Raw genomic sequence first — 23423 nt, forward strand, 5'->3', positions numbered from 1 at the left:
TTCAATGTCTTGTCACATAAGGTCACAAGGCTGCGCTGAACTCAGTATCTATTGTGACCGCCCCGGGCAGCAATCACGGCTCTGCATCTCCTCGGCACTGACTGGATAAGTGTACGAATTCTGCCCTGCGGAATTCTGCGCCATTCTGCTTATAACCAGTTGTTGGAGTGTCTGCGGCGTGTTCTGACGTTGACGTACACATTGATCGAGTTCATCCCAGAGGTGTTCTATTGGGTTGAGATCTTGAGATCTCGACGGCCAGGGCAAGGCGTTGATGTTGGCATTATGAAGGTAGTCTACCGTGACACGTGTTGTGTGCGGTGGAGCGTTGTCCTGTTGAAACAGCTCCAATTATTGGAAGAAGGTGAGGTTGAAGAATTTGATTCATGTAGCGATTTGCTGTCGAATTTCCCTGAACCACAAGTCAGATCTCATGGTGTAGGAAATGGCCCCCAGAACCATGGCACTACCACCACCGAAATTGGCGAATTTTCGAACACAATGTGGGGCAAACCGCTCATTTCGACGACAATAAATACGTTGTCTTCCATCTCGCCGGAGAAGAAGCAATCGTGATTCATCGCTAAACCACACTCGACTCCAGTTTCATTAATTCCAAGGCTGTAAGGTATGGCACCAACGCAGGCGTCGCTGTCAATGGATCTGTGGCAAAACAGGAACGATAACTGGTCTTCTTGGTCGGATTCATGTCCTCGCGAAGGTTGGTTCCTAACAGTCTGGTCCGATATCCTCCTCAAACCAGTGATGCGTCCTGCAGTCTCCGTGGCTGTGGCATTGCGATGACGTACATGTAGTTGGAACAGTCGAATGTAGCGATCTTGTGCAGGGGTGATAACTCTTGGTCGGCCGGCTCTCGGCTCTGAGATCCGACATGGGTGTATACTTTTTTCTGGCAGTTTCTGTTTAGTTTGTTTGTTAGTTTGTTGTTTAACGCCGCACTCAGCAAAAGTCCAGCTATATGACGGCGGTCTGTAAAATTATCGAGTCTGGACCAGACAATCCAGTGATTGACATCATGCGCATCGATCCAATCAATTGGGATCGATGACATCTATCAACCAAGTCAGTGAGCCTGACCACCTGATCCCGTTAGTCGCCTTTTACGACAAGCATAGTCACCTTTTACGGCAAATATGGCGTGGGTTGCTGAAGACCTATTCTACCCCGGAATCTTCAGGGGGCTTCTGTATAGTAGTGGTATCATGACGTAACAAAGGAACAGTTTCCAACTAAGTGTTTTATTTAACATCACTGTATTTTGTGTAAGTGAAGAAGTTATAACGGCGTGTTCAACTATTGAAGTAATTTATAATGAACATATACACATATTGAAATGTAAATATTAACAGTGCGTGATCATCCATAGAAAAAAGAAGCAGCTTGACACATATTTCACATGTAATAGTAATAAAGTAAGGTAAACATATAAGTAGAAACACATAAAGACTGTCAAAGATGATGTCAATATTCATAAAGAATATAGTAGAAGAAAGTGAGTTAGTTGGTTAAGCACAGCTGCATGATCACTAACATCAGAGCTTGGTGCTGGAGGAAAGCCCGCAGTGATGCAGGCCTACAGCAACGAGAAACACCGAGCATCGGCATATTGCTGACAAACCTGGAAACATAATCCTGGAGGAATCTGGATTTAGAACCCACGATTATAGGTTTCAGGCAGGCACAGGGGACGCAACTCTGCACAGCGAATGTACAGCGTCTCAGCGACTGGGCCGGTGCTGTTACATTTGAAACATCACCGGCAGTACACTGGTCATTAGGAAATTATAACACGCGAAATGACACATATCAATTAACCATTGAAACATATTTGTGGCACATACATGTGGCACAAAATTCAAACGTGTTTTACAGTGGACGCTAAATCATCGAAGGGGCTACACAAGTGATGAAACCCACAGTATTGTGTTAATAAGTGATTCGAACTGGCTGTCAGCGGGCCGATACAGTAAAGCTAAACAAGGGGTTAACCAAAATATCTGTGTAAGGATTGCTAGGCAGATGCTTATCAAACTCCTTTAGTTTAATATTTCAATGTATCCTGTGACGTTTCAGTAAATGATGCAGACCACGACTGAATGACGTAATTTCGCTTCATTATGTATAATTGTTTATGATGCTCAAGGGACCCACCATTGCATAGTTTTCAACACACGACCCAAACAAACCGTTCGAAGATTTTAACTCACAGGTACTTTATATACAGGCCACCAATCATGGCTAGCAAACATGAGGATAAATTAATCTCTGCCCTGTTATCTGAACCAAATTACGTTAGTTCCAAATAAAACGATTTATTATTATTATAAAACCAGCAGCAAACCCCAGAAAATATCATTTGAAATCATTGGGTCTGTCTGTGCTTCTGCGTTCACCGATATACAGACCATATGTTCAGCTTCTGGATTGTTACCACAATCAGTAGCATATTGAGTGAGTGAGTTGGGTTTAACGCCACTTTTAACAGTATTCCAGTTATATCGCGGCGTGTCAGCTTAATGTGGGAGGAAAGCCCGAAGTGATGCAGGTTTCAGACGTTTACCACTTTACACCCCCCACCTTGTTGGGACTTGAAACCGGGCCAACCGCATGACGAGCAAACGCTATAATCACAAGGCTACCCCACCGCCCCTCATATTACCATAATGACTATAGTAAGTTGAGAGAGTCCGGTGTTCTATAACTTCTTTTAAATAGTTTTTCTTCATATTTCCTGACTGCAACACTTTCATTTCCGACAAAATAGTAAATGCTGTTCGATATCCTGCTCTTGGTTTACAGTATTCTCTGGACACATACAAAGATTAATGCAGCGTTAAAGGGGTGGAACGAAAGGTGTACCTATTGTTCAGACAGGAACAATGATTCCCTTAACATATTTGTGTATGTATATACAGCGATCGATGTTAATTGTACACGTGTAAGAAAACGTGTCTCCAGTTACTGCCGATTAAGGCCTGCTCGGTGTGTGTGCCCGAATGTTAGGTTCCAATTTCCATTTAGCGCTGTTAAATCGACAGTTAATTTAATTATACAATGAAGACAGAGTTCATCTCCAAATTATGTATTTACTTATTGCCCTTTATAAGCTGAATGATAACAGACATGCTGGTGAAGGAGCCAGTAACAATACTATTTATCAGCGTTTTCAAAGAAATAGCTTAACCAGTTGACGGATAGTGGTAAATTGTTGAACTGGGTTTAAACAGGTTTTGATTTGAGTCGCGGCGTCTTAGCTTCGTGTGGGCGGAACGCCCGATGTGATGCACGTCACTGGTGTTAATCACGGGTATGATGATGAACACACAAGGAATCATATCAGGGCAAATCTGGATATGACCCCAAAGATCAGCGGATCCTGATACTGTTAAAGTATACAACTCTGCACCACAATACCACCGGGCCAACGGTGTTTCCTTGTTAAAGAGCAATTATCCCGCGATATGCCAAGGAGAGGCACGGGCCACCGAGCCGAGGATGCCCGTGCCTAAAATAAAAACAGAAGATGAGATTGGGTTAAATGGCCGATGGTGTGCAGGTACTAGTGGGCTACTTAGCTGCTAATTGTGTATACCAAAATGCTACCGTTGCCATGGCCACGCGCGTGGCCAACGGCGATTGCAGCTAGCGCTGCTGGCCTGAGACTGCTTCCGCTGTCCGGCCCCCACGGTAGCATATTTAACCGCTACCATTGCTTGGCAACTCCCACGCTGCCAAAAGCAGCTCCACGCTGCTGGCCTAAGTCAGACTACCGCTGCCCGGCCCCAGGTAGCCGGCCAAAGCAGATCCCACTGCCCGGCCCCATTAGCAAAACCATTGTGCGGCTCCCACGCCGCGGACCCAACTGTCAGCTACCGCTTGACAAGACGACTTCCGCCGCCGGGCCAATATACGTGGCAATTGTTTGCCCCAACGTATGTTATTTTACGATTCCCCGGCTGAAAAGTCGGGAAAGACAAGGTTCCCACTGAGAAGCAGGTAACCCCGGAAAGGTTCCCGCTGAAAAGCAGGTAGCCTTAAGCACGAGTATTAATTTGGAAGCAAGTTAATTTGTTACTAGCAGTGTAGCCCACAAGAACCCCGCACACTTCGACATAGTTTATTGTTGAGACAGGTATTGCATATATACATATATACAGCTATAAGGAAGTCATGTTTATTTACATATATCAGAATCGTTTAAGAGTATGTCCATATATACAAGCGCCCTGAAAACCTATTTTACATATGTACAGGTTTATTTACATATATACAATCCGCTCTGCTGGTTCCTGTAATAGAATAATCGCTGAAGAAAAGAAGTGATTAGCATTCCAGGTGAAGAGGACACGTCAGGCTGAAAAGGAAAGAAAAGGAGTGGCAAGCTGGGTGGGTGGGTGGGAAAGCGATTAGGTGCAGTGACACACGTGTGTACTTGGGGAAGGGCTGTTCGCGAATGACCGACTAACAAAGGCGGGATGATGCTTGCGCGGGATTATTCCCCGGGCACGGTGCCGAGTGGTGGCCCGGGGTGATTGAGTTACGGGGGGTGATTGGGTTACAGACGTAATTAGCCCATGGTTTGGATACGCGCGATAAAGTCATTTAGTAGTTAGTACTAAATGTAATTATAAATTTGATGTGTTAATACAGCTTTCACTGTGTTCAATACAGGGATTAACTTTGTTCGATAAACGCTCAACTGTGTTGGATGCATTTTTAAAAATATATCTTGAAATAATTTTGCTAATGGGTAATATGTTGCTAATGCCTGACAACCATTATTCTTATGTCACTTAAAATTACTTGCTACCCGATGTTATGGCTTTTACCTATAAAACATTCAAAAGAATGAAGGGAATTACAAAGTGACCAAATGGTGGCTTTACAACAAAGACCGATCGAAAGTGAACAAATCGGAATTGGTAGGTAAAGAATATGGTACACGTGGCTGCATTGTTCATGGTTCCATTGTTTAGTTGTGTCAAATCGTTTCGACAGCAATCAGTGTCATGTTATCTTTAGAATGTCAAAGTGTTCAATAGTTACCTGATTATTTCAATGTATGCACTACTGAAGCGATATTCACATTGATGGTGCTCTCTTACTATCAAAAGATATGTCAATATACCTGCTAATGATCTGCACATGCCAGTGGCATCATCCATGTCACTTCCCACGGTGCATACGCAGAGGCTGTCTGAACACTCTGTAAAGGGAAGGGAACTGCAGTCACTGTTATCAACGCACGTGCCATCATCTGGGTAAAAAGAACAGTAATTAAGCCAAGGGTTCCTTACATCCTGTTTCACAGCCGTACAACAATTTACAAAAAAATCAGAGAACCGAAATAAGATTCTTTACGACATAATTGCTCCCCAGTCCAGATGAGCAAAAGATTTAGGAACTTGAGGTTTTATGTTAATTCATCGGATAGGAAACATGTAACAAAGTTGGTAAATGAAAAATGAAATGGTACTCGGGCTTACCGATAACATCACATCATGTTTTTCGTCATTGACGCAAACCAAAGTAGAATCAAACATCTTTTCTTCACGAATGAGGGTGAAGAGTTCCCCGCTAATATAATGTCGGGTCCATTCAAGCCATATCGTTGCGGGGGACACCAGCCATGGGCTTAAAACACTGCACGGTACCCATGTGAGGAATCGAACCCAGGTATCCGCAAACGCTTATCCTATATGGCCACCCGACATTGCTCAAACGTCCTACCATCTCGATCCTCGGATCTCTTCTGCCCCGGAATCTCCATGTCATTTGTCTACCTGACATGACCAAGAACTGTCCAGAGCATATATTGCCTATGGAACCAATTTCAAGGATTTACTCTCGTGTACTTACGTGTAGTTGTTGTGGGTGTAGTGGTAGTTGGTACAGTTGTAGTGGAAGTTGGTGCTGGTGTTGTTGTTGGGACGGGTGTTGTAGAAGTTGGTGTTGTAGTAGGTGGAGGTGTTGTAGTAATTGGTGTTGTTGTTGGCGCAGGTGTTGTAGTCGTTGGCGCAGGTGTTGTAGTCGTTGGTGCAGGTGTTGTAGTCGTTGGCGCAAGTGTTGAAGTCGTTGGCGCAGGTGTTGTAGTCGTTGGTGCAGATGTTGTAGTCGTTGGTGCAGATGTTGAAGTCGTTGGAGCAGGTGTTGAAGTCGTTGGTTCTGGTGTTGTAGTTGGTTCAGGTGTTGTAGTTGGTTCAGGTGTTGTCGTCTGTGACGGCGTTGTAGTTGGCGCAGGTGTTGTAATAGTTAGTGTCGGCGTTGTAGTTTGTGCCAGTGTTGAAGTTGGTGCCGGTGTAGTAGTTGCTATAGTAGGATTCGTACCGGTTGATTTGATTGTGTGTGTGTCGACGTGTACACATACATGGTTGGTAGACTTGGTGATAGGGACACACACGTGGTCATATCCACATGGTGCATCAGCGCATGGGTGCGTCTGGAAGAAATTTAAAACTGATGTTTAGAAAGTTTTACAAGGTTTTTTTTCTCTCGGTGAAAAGAACAACTGATATTACCATGCGAAATATACCTGGTCCGAATATACTTTAGTACATTGAGCGCCCTGAAAAAACGATTACATGTTTGGAAAAAACTTTGAAAAGCAGAATTGTTCCCAATGCTGTCATTTCCTCAAAGTAGTCATTCCTTACAATATGGAAAAGTTGTTGTCGCTTTTATTTACAATAAATCGTCTTGTGTTATCCCATAAAAACATTTTATTATTGACAACAATTCGCAAAAAATGTTCCCGTAACACGGATTGGTCACATTATTGAAAACTTAACACGTTATTTTGCAGACTGAAGGTTACATCTTGGAGAGTTCCAGAGATGCCATTTCTTTCATTGGCTTTCAGGTAACCCTAAGATTTACAACAAGGCAAATATCAACAGCTTAATGATGTCAGCCACATTAAATAGTTGTTGTAAACATGCATTTTATCATATTATTTATTGCAATTGTAAACATTCCAAAAGAAGCAGAAAATGATTTATTCAAGTGTCCAGCGGTGTATAGGTGTTATGTAATAGTATACATCGCCCGGCCGACTTGGGGCTACTTTACACTAATAACAATGTTACGGTAAAAAGGTATTAGAAAATACTATAGGACAAGTCACCTGTATACGTGCTTTTACTACTCAAAACAAAAAAACCAAAAAAAACCGACTTCCCAAAATGACCTAAGTCAGTCTGTCATGGCAAGACAGATAAACCATAGTGGCATGAAATAATCTGGCGCTCCCTAACTTCTCCCGATCAGCATAAATCACTTGTCTTAAAATATTCAAATATGATAAACATATAAATATGAGATGTTAAAAGGCAATGTGGTTGTGTGATTATTTGTAGTCATAAGGTCTTCCCTTTACAATGGGTTTAACGCCGCTTTTAACAGTATTCCAGTTATATCACGTGTCAGCTTAATGTGGGAGGAAAGCCCGAAGTGATGCAGGACTCAGACGTTTACCACTTCGGTGGAACCCACGAGCACGGGTATGGTGCTGACAAACATAAAAAAAATAATCGGGAGAACCGAGATTCGAACACAGAAACATAGGTTTATTGGAGGAAAGCAACTCTGCACAGCGACTCGCGGGACCTCAGACGACATGGCCACCAGTCGTGAGGACACAATTTATAGATAACAACTTCTTAACTTCTTTCATACTGTGAAGGTGACGTTTCGGTAGAGATCATTATACCGTTGTAAAGCAAGACTGAATGAGGAACATTGTACAGAATATATACAGAAGGTGGAGGATTAACAGTAACATCAATTGCATATTAACAGTAACAACAACTGCATACATGAGTGGGATAACATGAGTAAGTAATGACAACAGAAGGTCATGAGAACACATCGATCGAAGCCAAAGGATCGAAGCCAATTTAACATGATAAATTTTTAATAGGTGTTGTGAATATTGCTTAATGAGTTCATAGTAGGCTGATGGGGTGAAATAGCCTTGATCTCTGTTGGCTTGTGGCGACGAATGTGGACTGCTACTGTTAGGTTTCTTTAAGTAAATTCAAGGAGGTTGCTGGAGAGCATTTGGACGTTGTCCCAGTTGATGTTGTGATTAGGACAGTTGCTGATATGGTCCAAGATAAGCTGTTATCCATAAATTGTGTCTACTTTGTCATCCGTCAACTTCTAGGTAATGTCTATCAAATAATTCAATATTCACACCTCATTATGAATATAGTCTGAGATTTCCCTGAACTATTATTATTAATCAATATTTATTACATATTTGAAAGAAAGCATACATGTAGGTTAATTCATAAAAAAATCCTGGCACCCACCACGTGTGTCTACATTTTAAATATGACCAGGGAGAACCAGTATTTCTTTAATATAGTCTAGGCGCAAGTCATTTGTAACTATGGACTTGTTCATTAGGCTGTTCACCGAAACGTGTTTTTATCTGGCATATAAACAATTGGATTGGCACAGATCGATCACTCTTTGTTTGGATCACTCTTTGTTTCTGAGGACATGCTGATTGAATATCCAAATTAACCTGCATTCTTTCGTCTAAATGAATCAGTATGTTAAAGAAAATGCTGAGAAGTCTTTCCAGCAAAATGTTTATTGTCATGACATATTAATGCGTATATATTTACCAGTTCGACCAGTTTTTGAACTTGAAATGAATTTACAAATGCAACCTTCTTCAAAATGAACGATTGGGCTTGACATTAGCTACAGAACTTCAGTAGTTTCTATTTCTCCATAAACCACTGCTGGTGGTTTCCTCCTTGAACCAACGCTGGTGGAACAGGAGCAATGTATCACATATTTTACATTTGATATTGACAGTCAAACAGATGGCCACAATTTCGTAGATCTATTTATCGAGTATATAATTGATATAAACGTAGAAAAAGATTTCATTTCTTTCAAATTTGATGAACGAACTAGGCGTTGGAAAGAGAGCATACTTTGCCAATTTAAGTACTTATTAGATATGAACAAATGTCTGTTTACTTTGAATACCGCACAAGGAAAAATATAATGGAATTCGTCGGCAATAGCTGGTAAATTACATAATGTACACACTACATAAGATCTATGTTAGGATAAGTTTTATTCCATACTGAAAGGCATCAGGCCCATAGTACAATTCTGTTTTCGGGAGTGGTTACAGAGCCATTTAACAGGTCATATTCTAATTAACATAGCATGATAAATGAACATTGATAGATTCTTTAGAGTATCTTTATCAGCTGTTGACATGATCGTTGTAAAGTTTTGTAGAGTGGGATGTACATAACAAGGCAGATCAATATATTTTCTTCTAAGGTGGTCGTATGTGGGACACTAACATAAAATGAAACTCATCTTCAATCACATTTAGACCACATTGCTTACATATTCTCAATTCTCTGGCTATGTTTCTATGCCTGCCTAAGATCTATGTTGTCTATGGACCCCATCAACAAAGGCCTGTTAATTATGATTTGTAGTTCTGTATCTTACAATAGGGTAAGGAATCGCTCTTGGGAACGATATATATGAGAAGGAAGTTGTTTCACAGGGAAGGAACCTTTCCTTGAACACCTTTTCGGTGCTCCATTCATATATTTTTTTTATATCTAGTTTGCCCTTGAAGCCAAATGGAATCTGTTTCGTCATATAAACCAGACTGGTTATAGTCTTGCGTCGATGTTTTATGTACTATGCAAAACAAGTAGGGGATATTTTGTTTTAAGGTGAAACTACAGGAATAAACACCAATGTCTGGCAATGAAAGTAAGTTATTTATGTGACAAGAACATTTCCGCAGAAATCAAGCTCCCAAACTGAAACTTGTGATAGTCATGAAACACGTGACCTCAGGGGTGGTATGCCAGATTTATCACTGCCGGTTGTGGGGAAATGCATATTGTTTACTTTGGACACCAAAAGCTCAAAGACACATTATTGAACACATTTAATCATTAAGGAAGCAACATCTTGATCATACGACGTTTTCAACGCGCTCAACGTTTACGTGCCATTGGCATGTTGCAGTTGGATACACGTCATAGTAGTGTTACCCAAACACTGCATGCGTCTCAATACGTCATCAGCAGTATGTACCCAATACTTCCAACACCAAAACATTCATGCCATCAATTACCATCACTCAGTCCTGACTTTTCCCCAAATGAACATGCCTTGCACGTCATTCGTAGACGTCAACGTCCACCCACCTCAATGACCTCGGTGTTGCTTTCACTGATGAGGGGAACAACATGAGTCAAGCTGACATTGAAGCATGCCTTTCGTGCATGTCAGAGGTTGTTTTACTCGATATTAGTGACATTTGCTACAAAAGACAAATTTCGAGTTTGACCCCCGACCTCCTAACGACCTTATGCGCCACCATCTCATCACACCAACCATAAGAACCTATTAGATCTGATCGCCTACTCCCCAGCAGATGTGATCATATCATTTGTCAACACCATATAGATCAAAAGACACGCTTGATGAGTTCCACTATACCCTACATTTTTGTTACAGTATATTTAACAAATTGATAGTGATTGCCTTTCGAACAAGCTAAAATATCGCTACATTTTGATAAAACATGTCAGCTGTTTACCAAGAACTAGAGAAACTTTACTGGATCCCAATGCAGGTTCCCAACATAAAGACAATAATGACAAACCCAGTAAAGACGCTCATGTGACATCTACACTACATGTGACAGCAGACAAATGAAGTTTATATATCAGCAAATCCTGGAATATCAACATCTTCAGATAAAGGTGACAACTGCCTTGATCTCACCAACAAAAACTATCAGTACGACTTTACTTATAATGGTGAACACAGTGATAATGATTTCTCGAAATCTGTGAGACGAAGACAACGAAGCAAAGACAATAATGCACGTGAATCTGGAAGTAAACAAGCTGGATATGAATCCTATCCTATTAAATCCTTAGCTGAAACCTATCGAACTCTTGAAGCATGCGTTCCAACGGATTGTGCTATATAACATTAGAACAGATGAACATTTTGAGACTGTGAAAGATCTTATGTACAACAATGCCCAGGACAAACATGTTTGCGTGACATTTGTGCGACTTATGAAGAAGAGAATGAACTATAACCATCAGGATACCTATACTGTGCAAGTTAACATGGACTTTGATGACTATGAAAATGACGTGGCTGGTAAGTCAAATTCTTGGCCCCCTGACATCAGAAGTAGAGATTATGTACCTAAACACAGAATGGGCTATGACCAGACTGACTCGTACAAATAATAGAAGTTGCGATATTATATTCAGAATGCTTAATCTCATGTCTCTATTTACATTTGTTCAAATGACTCTGTCCTTATTAACATGGAATGTACGATTATATTTGTAACACCTTATCAATGCCAGTTGACCTAGTTGCCTCACAAGAGCACGGGCTATCGTCTGATAAAGTAGACTATTTAAGATCATTTCAAAACCTAAATTCAATCACATACAGAGCTTTACCCCCAATTGCGAGTTATGCACGATGGGTTAGCTATCTTATCTAACACCCACACCAAGTGGAAAGTTATTCCAATAGCTATAAGCTCGGAGTATGCAATAAGTGTTACCTTGTCACAAACAGGCTACTGTGATGTTTATGTAATAGCCAGTCGACTACCAACTACAAATGTGTTAAACTCTGTATACTGTTATGCCCTTGATTAACTGATGGATATTTATGATAATCTCTGTCAGTTAGGAACAGTTTTTATCCTGGGTGATTTAAATGCCGATGTTTGTAAGGTCCATCTAACAGCACGGGATAAGCTACTTAGAAATGTTATAGAAAATAGACAACTATTACAAGCAGTAAATATGGTACTATTCGGAGGAACATGATATACATGCAGATCAAAAGATCACGAAGCTTCTTGTACCGTCATGGCTATGGAACTTCATTACAGACTGTTACATTATAGCAAGCTGTCCTTATCTGATCACCTTCCCTGTCATATTTCTCATAATTCTTATACATACAGGTAACAAATGCATCCCACAAAGTGTGGTTAAGCCCTTTCTTAAACCATTTTGGAGACAAGATGGTCTTGATATCCTAGTATGACGGTGGTTCGAAGAGCTTGGATTCAAAATGGTAGATCGAGAGATAAAGATTAAAACGAACGTATATCTTACAAAAATGAATAAATCCAAAAAAGGCAAAAGGAAGGAAGTCCTTACAGAAATTTTAAAATCATCTGAACTTGATATACATTCCTTTTACAAAACTGTAAGAAAGCAAAGGTCACAAACTACAGATATAACAAAACTCAACTATGAGGGAGAGAGTGTCACAACACCCTCGGACATTTGTAGATTGTGGGGAAAATATTACTCTGATCTAGCTGAGTCATATTGCTCAGACACTTTTGATGAACATTTTCGAAATGAAATATCTTCTTCCCAAAAACGTATTCACGAAAAGATGGGGCACATAATGAGGAACTAGAAAGATAATTTTCTACTGTCGAAATAAATGAAACTCTAAACACACTGAGTAGAAGTAAGTCCCCTGGGCCTGATACAGTTACTAACGAGCATATAATTCACGGGGGTGAATGCTTGATAAGATATCTGTGTGCCCTGTTTAATGCTATGTTAAGACTACAATACATTCCTTTTAATTATAGACTAGGAATGGTCATTCCTATATACAAGGGTAAGAATGACAAATCGGATCCCCGAAACTATAGAGGTATAACCTTAACTTCATGCATTGGAAAGCTTTTTGAAAAACTCATTGTTAAGCGCATTGAACTAAAAATGATAAAGACAAATCCTGATTTCCCTGACATGCTCCAGTTCGGCTTTCGGAAAGAACATGGGACAATAATGTCCGTTTTTACCCTAATTGAAAGTATTCAATTTTACATACAGCGAGATTCTACAGTATATGCTGCTTTCTTAAACAATGAAAAGTCTTTCCACAGAATATGGCAGGACGGCCTTTTTATAACTTACACCAAATGGGTATCAGAGGAAATACATGGAAGTTATTACACCATAGCTATACAAATGGCCATGCTTTTGTTACTTATATATCAGGGTGAACAGTCAGATATATACCATGTAAGACAAGGTGTCGGACAAGGAAGAGTTCTCTCTGCTTGGTTCTTTTTAGTCTTTATTAATGACCTTATAACAGCCCTTAGACAAGCAAACAGTGGTGTTTGTGTATTTGGTCCAGACATTTCAACTCTTTTGCTTGCAGGCGACACAACTCTTGTTAGCACCTCACCATGAGGGCTACAAAAGGCACTCGATACAGTACATTCATCTGCCTCAAATTGGCGACTAACGTATAATCCTTCAAAAAGTAATGGGTTAGATATTAACTGCAAACTTGTTGATATAAATATAACAACCTCTGACTCTGTCATATATGGTGGCATACTACTAACACATAATGTAAATCAAGTATTGAAAAATATTGTCAAAAAGCAAGACAAAGTATTAATTCGCTTAAATCTCTGGGACTCAACAGTTCTGAGCTACATCCAGCTACCAGTGTAAAAATCTGGTTAAGAATGATATTAGTAACAAGTTTTTACGGCTGCGAACTGCTCTTTGATATTAAGGGTCAAAACATTAATGTCATTGAAAATACTCAACGCTATTTCGCACGAACTGTACAAGGACTTGATAAAAGATCTCAATCAGAATCCACTATTACTTATCTTTGGCTTTGGACAATGATCGGCTATATCGACAAGTGGAAACTTCAGCTGCTTGGCCGCTTCTGTAACTTAACCTGTAATACTTTTGCTAAACATCTTTTTTGTGCATACATTGCAAATCCAACTAATCCTCGTTTTATTATCAGTTCTTAACAAGTATAACCTACGAAACAACCTTTGTACATATGTAAGCTGTGGTGTATTTCCTACAAGCAACTGATTAATAAAACCAGTTTTGAATTTGAAGAAAATATGTGGCGCAGAAAAGTTTCTGTCAATACAGGTCTTTCACGCTTCATGCTAATACACACAAAGCTTACTCACCATATATTATGGCAACTAGCATATCTGTACCCAGAACAGAGGTCAAGTTTCACATTTTGTGTTAGAGTTTCATCACGAAACAAAACTTCCAGGGACTGTTTATTGTGTAACAAGCATGCCTTTGATTAGGATAATCACATCATATTACATTGTGAAGCACTACTGCAGGAAAGAAATGAACTGTTTTCAACTTTTTTTGATCTGCTTGATGTTGAAACCTATGTCAAGTTGGAATAACAAGATGAAGAAGATATGTTGTCATTTTTCTTTGGTGCTGATACTTACTTCTCACAATATATTGATATAGTTACATGGGAATCTGTTATACTGATATTTTCTGCTCATGTACTTACACTAAAGCCTTACCTTGATTATGTCATCTGATCTAACCTTTTGTACAATATGAACGGCATGACACTGGTGCTACTGTCTTGTCTTGTATGTATGTACAGGTAATATGAGTTTGTGTGAATACGTTTGATTAATTATGTATAATCTTTGAATTAACTGGAGGAAATAAAGAAACTCTCTCTTCCCCCCCCCTCTCTCTCTCTCTCTCTCTCTCTCTCTCTCTCTCTCTCTCTCTCTCTCTCTCTCTCTCTCTCTCTCTCTCTCTCCTTTGTCCTGAACAACGATTGCAATGAATTCATGCCTGAATACCAATGCCACATTCTAGATGTTCGATTTTCTGATTGAGGCTGCTTCAAGGTAAAACGTCATTATACGTTTTACTTGACAATGTGTTTTGAAGAACAAATCTGTGCAACGACAAACACCCTCTGCCGGTATATTATTAATCTATTATAACAAGGTTATAAATTAGGTGTACTTTTGCCACATATTGTTGAAAAGTACATTGATATATATTGTGAAATTGCTGCCCTTGTGACACTTTCCCAGAGCATATTTGTGAAATATATATAAATAGTTGGATTTTTTAATAAATAAACAAATGTTTGATAGTTATTCATAAATAAATGCCTATGATAGAGTCACTTGACTTTAATTTTAGCAGAGTTTTTTATGATTATGGAAATGATGTTGTCCCTTTCATGTTTAATACATGAAATCGCGGAGAAAATCGTATCAATGAATCATCGTCACCCTTGAATACATTTCGCCAATATGCGGTAATAGAGGTGACGTGTGTAACTCACAAAAGTCAAATGATTCATATTCTGTGCATGAACTTTGTACAAACCCTACCATTGCCTGATACTAAAGCAATGTGTAGAGCACATATCACAAGGTTATGGCAGATGCTGGAGAAAAATTGTGATGAAAACTGAGTTTGCTTCGTCAGTGAGTTACTGCGGCTTATCGCAAAGCGGCCGTTTATATTCACGAGTGGCAAAGGTATGAGTCAGTGAGTATGTTTTATGCCACTTTATAACACTATTGCAGAAATATCACGGCGGGGGACCCAAGAAATGGGATTCACAAATTGTACCCATGGGGTGATTTCAACGCGTATACGGGCACGGGTGGCCCAGTCGTCTAAGGCGCCGCGAGTCGCTCTGCAGAGTTGCGTCCCTTGGGCACGCCAGAAACCTATGATTGTGGGTTCGAATCTCGGTTCAACCCGATTATGTTTAACTGGCGCCATAGTGAATGCGCCATAGTGAATGCGTGTGAATTTGTTAAAATTGTACATCGCATCGGCAATATTCCAGCCATATCGCGATGAGAACAAGTTAGTTATATTTAAAGACCTGTCGACAAAGGACAGTCAGGCAAATATCTATTTGAAAACAGAACACCCAGATAACTATAGTAAGTACTAACATTTATACGTTTATCATTCAAATACCATCGTTCATCATACCTTAAAGTACCACCTCTTCTGAAAACCAAAATTTCGGTTTTAGACATGTTAATTTCAAGTCCCCACTTTTTACAAAAATTGGATAAAATATCAATTTTTCTTTGCAGACCTATTACTGTGTCATCAAAAATACACAAATCATCTGCATATAGTAAAAGTAATATGTCCATAAACTCCTCTCCAATAAAAATCCCTCGCATATCACTACTTTCTATCATTGACTGTAATTCATGGATAAACATCGTGAACAGAAAAGGACTCAACACGCAGCCCTGTCTTACACCACGAAATAATCTAAAAGAGAGTTGTTTGATGTCCTGACAGCACACTGAATCTTAGAGTATAGATCCTTCAGAACCACCAATAAACGACCATGTATTCCATTTTTCATTAATGAATACCACAAGAGATTTCGGTTAATCGAATCGAATGCTTTACGGAAATCAACAAACAAACAATAAAATCTACCCCGACGTTTAGAGAGATATTTTTGTGCTAAACATTGTAATGTAAATATATTATCAATTGTACTGTATCCGCTTCGGAATCCTGCCTGAGATTCACGGATTGTATCATAAACGTCGGCAAAGGTCTTGAGTCTTTTATTTAATACTGTTGTCATCAACTTTCCAAATACATCCATCAGCGTTATTCCTCTATAATTATTGACATCATTTATATTATCTTTCTTATTCAGGGGAACTACTATACCCTTTGCCCACTCGTAAGGGAATACACCACTTTGCATTATCCTATTAAAAACTATAGTTAAGTATGATATGATTGAAGTACTACAACATTTCAACATTTCCGGTAGAATTCCATCCGGTCCAGCCGATTTACCCAGTTTCAAGTTATGTATAGCTGATGATACTTTTTCTTCAGTTATATCAGCATTAAGAAGATTATTCATAACATCATCATTACAGTAATTGCACTCATTAATATCATGATTGTTCATAAAAGTTTCTGCCTCATCTAGAATGTCCTCATCCACAAGTATATCAGTTAAATTAAACACATGCTGGAAATATTCGGTCCACTGCATATTGGTAATACCTGGGTTCCCTGTCACAGAAGGTGAAGAAATAATATTGTTGATGCGTCTCCAGAAGGATTTACCACTTTTACTATTATTGACCAGATCATTTATACAATGTTATAGACCAGTAGTATCCAAAGATAGACCACCGTGCTTCTGCTGCCTGCATGCTTACCTAGCAGGATTTATGCCATCACTTTGGACACCAGTGGTTATATGAAATGCTAACCAATATTAAAATTGCATCACAATGCTTTGCAGACCATTGTGACGCCATTTGTAACCGTGACGTCACAAACGAATGACATCGCTAATGGCTCTGCTACTGAAGCAAATAGCAGTACGTTTTACACTTAAGACAATGCTTATTACTGTCTACAAACTGAAAACGTTGGGAAAATGATGTTGGATGGTAAAATAAATCTCACCCTCGTGTCTGTTCATATCAAATATATCAACACTCTTTGATTAAAGTGGAAAAACTAATTGACAAGCCTCGGAGTTTTTCCACTTTTATCAACTCGTGAATTAAAATTGATATTCTTCTTCTGTTGTTTTGGATATTTTATAAATTCGAGACATAATTGGACGATGACGAATGTTTTGCCAAAGTTTCACCAAGTTAATTGAAAATGTCTTATTTATCAGTTAAAAACAGATCACCTTCCTTAAGATGGAAATAATTTTCCGCTTTCGTGCCTGTTTGAATTCATAAGTATATCTGAATTTGAATACACAAATATGTGGATTTGCAGAGGACTTAGGCATTGTTTGATCAGCTATTTCTGTAAGCTGATCTGAAAACAATATAATCGGATCTTCAATATCTTTGAATTGTTCAGGGGGTAATTTTGTAGTACATAATTCTTCATTTGCCTTTGTAAAATTCCATCGAGATGAAGGTGGATCAGCTGATGGGTTGATGGCTTTAAGAATGGTAGGAGAGTGATCGCTTCGACAGAGGTCATCATGGACCGACCATTCAAATTTATAAATGGCTTTGAATCTGTGAGAGATAAATCAAGTGCTGCAATCGTTTCATTGGCATGATGTAAATAGGTGGTTGAATCATTAATGTAAATACAAACAATATTGTCAGAAATGAACTCTTCAAGTATCTTCCCTTTATTGTATGTGTTCTCACTTCCACAGAGTTAGTTGTACCCATGCTTATACATGGTTTGGGGAGCTGATCATATAGATTTTGAAGATCAGATTGTCGAAGTGTAGATGACAGAGTAAATACTATTTGTAACGTTAAACGAACGGCAACAGCTTGAAGATATGTATTAAGAGGAACAGAGCTGTAAATGACACCCCGCCTCACAAAAGAGAAGATCCTCCATAAGTTTTATCCCCCGGTGGAGGAAAGGAATGATGGAAAATGTACTGTCTTAAATCAAGTATATCGGTATGTTTAAGATATGTCTCTTGGAGACATAGTGCTGGTGGTTGTAAATCTTGTACCAACAATTTCCTGATTCCTCTGCAATTCCACTGAATCAATTTTAGGGAGCCACCCATGAAGGCTCAACTGTGGATCTAGAACTTGTGGAATCGCTCCAATGTACAGGGTGTGATGGAGTTCAAACGGATTTGGGAGCGATACAGGGGTTTCCATAAAACCCGACTGATTCTTGTCTTAATAGGGCTTTTTTATATAATGAACATGAACCTGATGGATTGTCTTCAAAAATCATGTTTAAAAAAACCCGCTCCTCCTTTCAGGGTTGAGTATTTTGTCTCTGACAAAAGCCCAGACTCTCAGGAATATTAAATGGTTGGTCCACATAGTAACAGTTTGACACAAGTGTGATGTAACAAATCATACAAAAAAATACCCACGAAACAGGAAGTCAAGTTCCGCACATCGAAATGTCTCTTGTGTAGACATTTTCACATGTAGAGAATCTCAATAACAGTATCTTTAGATATCAAATATATCAACACGAGTCGACAAAAGTTAACAACTTCGAGGTTTGCAGAGGAGAGTTTAACTTCAGTCGACACGTGTTGATGTATATGATGTCAAAAGACACGTAGGGTAGGATTGTGTTTGTCATCCAAAACTGTCTTTTAACTAATTCAATTTGTAATCAGTAATTAGTAACGTCTTGTCTTTAAATGTACTGTACACAGATAACCAGCTTCGTTGGCAGAGGTTAGTGATGTCATTCGATTGTGACGGCATGGTAATCGATGACATCACACTGGTCTGGAAATCACTTTGATATGATTTCATTGTGTCGATTTCTCCTGCGAGACATGGATTAAATTCACCTGGTAGAAGCCGTTTTGGTCGATAACAGCGCACCATTGTACACCTAAATACACCTAATATTTTCGAACAGTTGTTAAATATTCTTTGTCTTAAAACTTTCTTTCCTCTCTATGACGGCGCTCTGTAAATAATCGACTCTGAACCAAACAAACCAGTGATTGACATCATGAGCATCGATCTACACAATTGGTATACGATGACATATATCAACCGTCAGCGAGCTATACCACCCGATTTCGTTAGTCGCCTCTTACGACAAGCGTAGTCGCGTCTTACTACCAATTCTAACCCCGATCTTCATGTATAAAAGTAGATCTATCGAGCCAATGATGCTAGGAAACCATGCAGTCAATCACGCTGTTAAATATATTTTTTTATCTCCACGGAACCGGTACTGGATGATAGATATAAATACATAAATACACCCTAAGGTTTATACACACAGCACATCTACACTGAAGTAACAATCTATGGGAATACACAATGTATACATCTAGTTTAACGTGTTGTGCAACCCTCCGTAATGTCGGCTTTCCCGACTTAAGTTACTTATAAGTTACACAATTTATTCAGTTACATTGACGTCGAAATTCCCGGATGACATCGTGCAAATCTAAACTCTCTCAGTTCAGGTGAGCTAGGGGCGGTCGGGCAGCCTAGTGGTTAAAGCGTTCGCTCGTCACGCTGAAGACCCGGGTTCGATTCCCGACAGGGGTACATTGTGTGAAGCCCATTTCTGGTGTCCCACGCCGTGATATTGCTTGAATATTGCTAAAAGCGGCTTAAAACCATACTCATTCCCTCAGGTGAGCTAAATAGCAAACGGTTGCCATAACAGCTGCCTTGTAGTATTCACAATGTTAGTATATTTAACGTGCACTGATAGTTCATGACTGTTGGTCTTCCATGGGAATTGCGCGGTGGACTCTGAGATCAGTTTGAATGAGCATAGAGAATTACAGAGTGTGCCTAGATAAGGCCCAATTGAATTTCAGATATTGTACCCAGACGGTGTACACTCATGAACATCGCTGAAAGTTTGTGAAAATCTAATACACTCTGCCTTAGCAATGCCTATCACAGTCCATTAGACAGCAGGTCCATACTGACCAGATTTTTCAAGGGATTACAATACGTATGTGGTGCACATGTACACTTACTCTTATATTGGCTGGACACCACATTTGTTGGTTTACAGTTACAAGATACTGCCTTGTGTCCGGTCAGCAATGAGTGTGAAACTCTGGCATGTGTGTTGATGACAGGCTACTGTTTGCAGTGTTTTCATTAAACAAGAGTAAATGTATTGGATGCGTAATGTCGCATTAAACATTATGTTAGTTACATCACAGCGTGTCTGTGTAATGTGAGAGGAAAGCCTGTTTGCAGTGTTATCATAAAACGAGATCTTCCAGATACTGTCTTTTCTGCGCATTGCACCGGCGTAAGGTATTGGATGCGTAATGTCGCATTAAACATTATGTCAGTTACATCACAGCGTGTCAGTGTAATGCGGGAGGAAAGTGAGTAGCTCTAAGACGTTTACCATGATCACAGGTATAGTACAGACACACCACGAATCATAAACAGGGCAAATGTGGGATTTACACCCACCTTCAAAGAATTATGGCATGCATAAGGGCTGCAGCTGTGTACAGCGAGTTGAAGCGCATTAGAGAGGCTGTCAACTAACCCCCTTTTTGGCACGCGGGATTCGGGGGTCTATTTTGAGGGTATTCGGGACTCTCCAGTGAGATACGTGAGGCGCAAATAAAATCGTATTTGGTATGCAGATTCAACAATAAAAAATATAATTGTGTACCTTATATATTTTTTCGAATTTTTTTCACTGATATAACTTCCAACGGCACCCTTTTATTACATATGAGCTTGATTTATAGGTTTGGGTCTATGATCGACATTCTGTCTTTGTTGATTGAATTCTGACATGTGCTTTTGAGATTTGTTGTAAGTAGGATTCGGGATTCAAGGGTTATCAAATGAGACGGAAAAATGGATGGTATTCGGGATTCAGAAGAGGCAGAGTTCGCACCTTCATTAGTCATTACACTAGGCTATCCGTACCCCTAATAAACTGTTATGATGCTATCCGAACAGCAACATTCACACATTCTCATGACACTACCTACCTGTGGGGGAAATTGATGAACCGGAAGGTACACGTTGTTCGCGGACACTTGCAAACTACCGCTACCTACGGCACTGGTACTAAGTTGACATTCACCAGTTGACAAGATCCAGTTGGCCGAAAAGCACTTTCCCGAATATCCACAGAGTCGGTGACACTGTCGAACTGTTGCTGTCTGAAATACCTGAAACACATGTCCGGCTAAAACTCTGTCCTGCTCTCCACCTATCTCTGACAGCCAATCTGATGAAACACATGAAAACATCAACATTAAGATGATGGTCTTCATTTTGATTTTATCCCGTAGGATGCCTTTTGTCCTTAACGTGTCGACTGTAATGAAGACTTGTGTATACTGAGGCCCAGATTTCCCATGACGCTCCCTTTTGGTCACCCAAGCGTGAATGTGGTTATTGATCTTTTGAATGTGTTTTTCAAAGAGTTAAGGGGGCAGGTTGTTTTATTATTGAATTCAATATCAATACCACTGTTAAAAGCAGTATATGCAAAACTATTGATTAATCGCACAATGAATATTATACAGATCAATAACTAATGTTTTGAGTTTGCGAATAAGATATAGTACGACGGAATCAATCTTTCAAACCTCGGTGACGATGACATACTATAACAGTACACAAAGGTGTTTGCAGCCGTATTCCTGTAATCGGAGTGGGATGAGTTAGTGTATATTGCCGTAGGCTGCATCAGTGAGTTGGCGTTAACAACACTTCAGATATTTCAGCTTGTGTCACCGCGTGTTAGTTCAGTGTGGGAGGAAATCCCAAAGTGATGTGGGTCGTAGACGCCAAATGGCAACGCAAAGAACAGAAAATCGTGTTAGGTACAATTTCCGTTGAGCGATTGTGTTTGGTTGCAGTGAGATCGAAAGTTGAGTGATGTATGTCCAACGACGAATCAATCTTTGCCATCCTGGTCGGCAAAAAAAAGTGATCGATATACATGATTACCCCGTCTTCATTGTAGAGACTACAGAGAGCTTCTGCCAGCATTTGGTATGCATCAGTTGTTTCGATAGTAGTGATAAGGAGAACATTTGCGTAACACCTAAGAGCTTTCCACGCTTTGACTGGTACGAGTATGTTCCCTACTTTAACACATCGCTACTTTCTAAAGATGTAAAATAAAAGCGACAAAACCCTTTCCATATTAATAGGAAATCTCTGCCAAAAGCAGAGTCCATTAAATGATTCTGACTTACATGAACATGTGTTTAGGAATCACTGTCAAAATGGTGATGACAGCAGGTGATCGCGGAAACGCCAGCGTATCCTGCCCCACCGCTGGCACCCGTCACAAACACATGGAAAGGTAAGTCAATTGTTCGCCTGGAAAAAGCCACGGAAACATATGGTACATCCCAAATTCTACACCTTGACTTTACTTTCTTTTGTGGCAAATATGTTAAACAGAGCTCTTCGAGTGTGGTGCGCGTGAAATATCTTCTCTGCTGCTGAAGCACGTGTGCCCAGATTCAAGGCAATTTGTAACTTCATTGGTCCAAACGAGCACATGTTCAATCGCTTGAACGTTTTGAGAACATGCTGATAATAGGGACTAGAGTTCCCAGAACAAGTATACATGTGAGTGAGTGAGTAATTGAGTATGGTATGTTTACGCCACTTTTAGCAATATTCCAGCGGGGGACACCAGAAATAGGCTTCACACATTGTCGGGAATAGAACCCGGGTCTTCGGCGTGACGAGCGAACACTTTAACTAGTAGGTTACCCGACGCCCCAACTATACATGTACATATGTTCTCCAATTTATTATATTTTCTTATTGATGGGTTGTCTTATGCCTTTAACATTAACATCGTCACAGGTGTGTAAACACATATTTCTAAATCCGTATTGATAACATAAATATTTTAAAATATTGAATAGTTGAGTTTACATCATTCTATTATTCTATAACACGCCCTGAAATCATACGATACTGGTTCGAGCCTCGCTGGCGTCATATGTTTTACGAAAAAAATGGAAATAACTTCTTCAAGTGTCAAAACAAAATACCATCCGACATAATCATATGCAACCAACAATGTCGGATT

The 23423-nt window shown here is 39.7% G+C and overlaps 1 protein-coding gene across 1 annotated transcript; it reads right to left on the reverse strand.

Annotated features, from left to right (window-relative positions):
- Positions 1 to 3470: 3470 nt before the first annotated feature.
- On the reverse strand, positions 3471 to 21714 carry LOC124145523 (anti-sigma-I factor RsgI2-like). The gene is made up of 4 exons (XM_048389778.1): positions 21349 to 21714; positions 5881 to 6460; positions 5150 to 5278; positions 3471 to 3526 (listed from the first exon to the last, which is right to left on the reverse strand). Exons 1-4 carry the CDS (start codon positions 21634 to 21636, stop codon positions 3471 to 3473), a joined length of 1053 nt encoding a protein of 350 aa, XP_048245735.1. The 5' UTR covers positions 21637 to 21714.
- Positions 21715 to 23423: the final 1709 nt, after the last annotated feature.

The sequence above is a fragment of the Haliotis rufescens genome, unplaced genomic scaffold (genome assembly GCF_023055435.1).
Source record: "Haliotis rufescens isolate VD_foot unplaced genomic scaffold, xgHalRufe1.0.p SCAF_8, whole genome shotgun sequence".
In the NCBI taxonomy this organism is placed as follows: Eukaryota; Metazoa; Mollusca; class Gastropoda; order Lepetellida; family Haliotidae; genus Haliotis; species Haliotis rufescens.

Excerpts from the sequence above, each read along its gene's own strand:
- LOC124145523 (XM_048389778.1), bottom strand. The coding sequence starts at position 21,636 with ATGAAGACCATCATCTTAATGTTGATGTTTTCATGTGTTTCATCAGAT. Across the intron at positions 6,461-21,348 it reads TTCATCAATTTCCCCCACAG|ACGCACCCATGCGCTGATGC; the intron begins GTAGGTAGTGTC and ends AATTTCTTCCAG. Across the intron at positions 5,279-5,880 it reads TACACCCACAACAACTACAC|ATGATGGCACGTGCGTTGAT; the intron begins GTAAGTACACGA and ends CTTTTTACCCAG.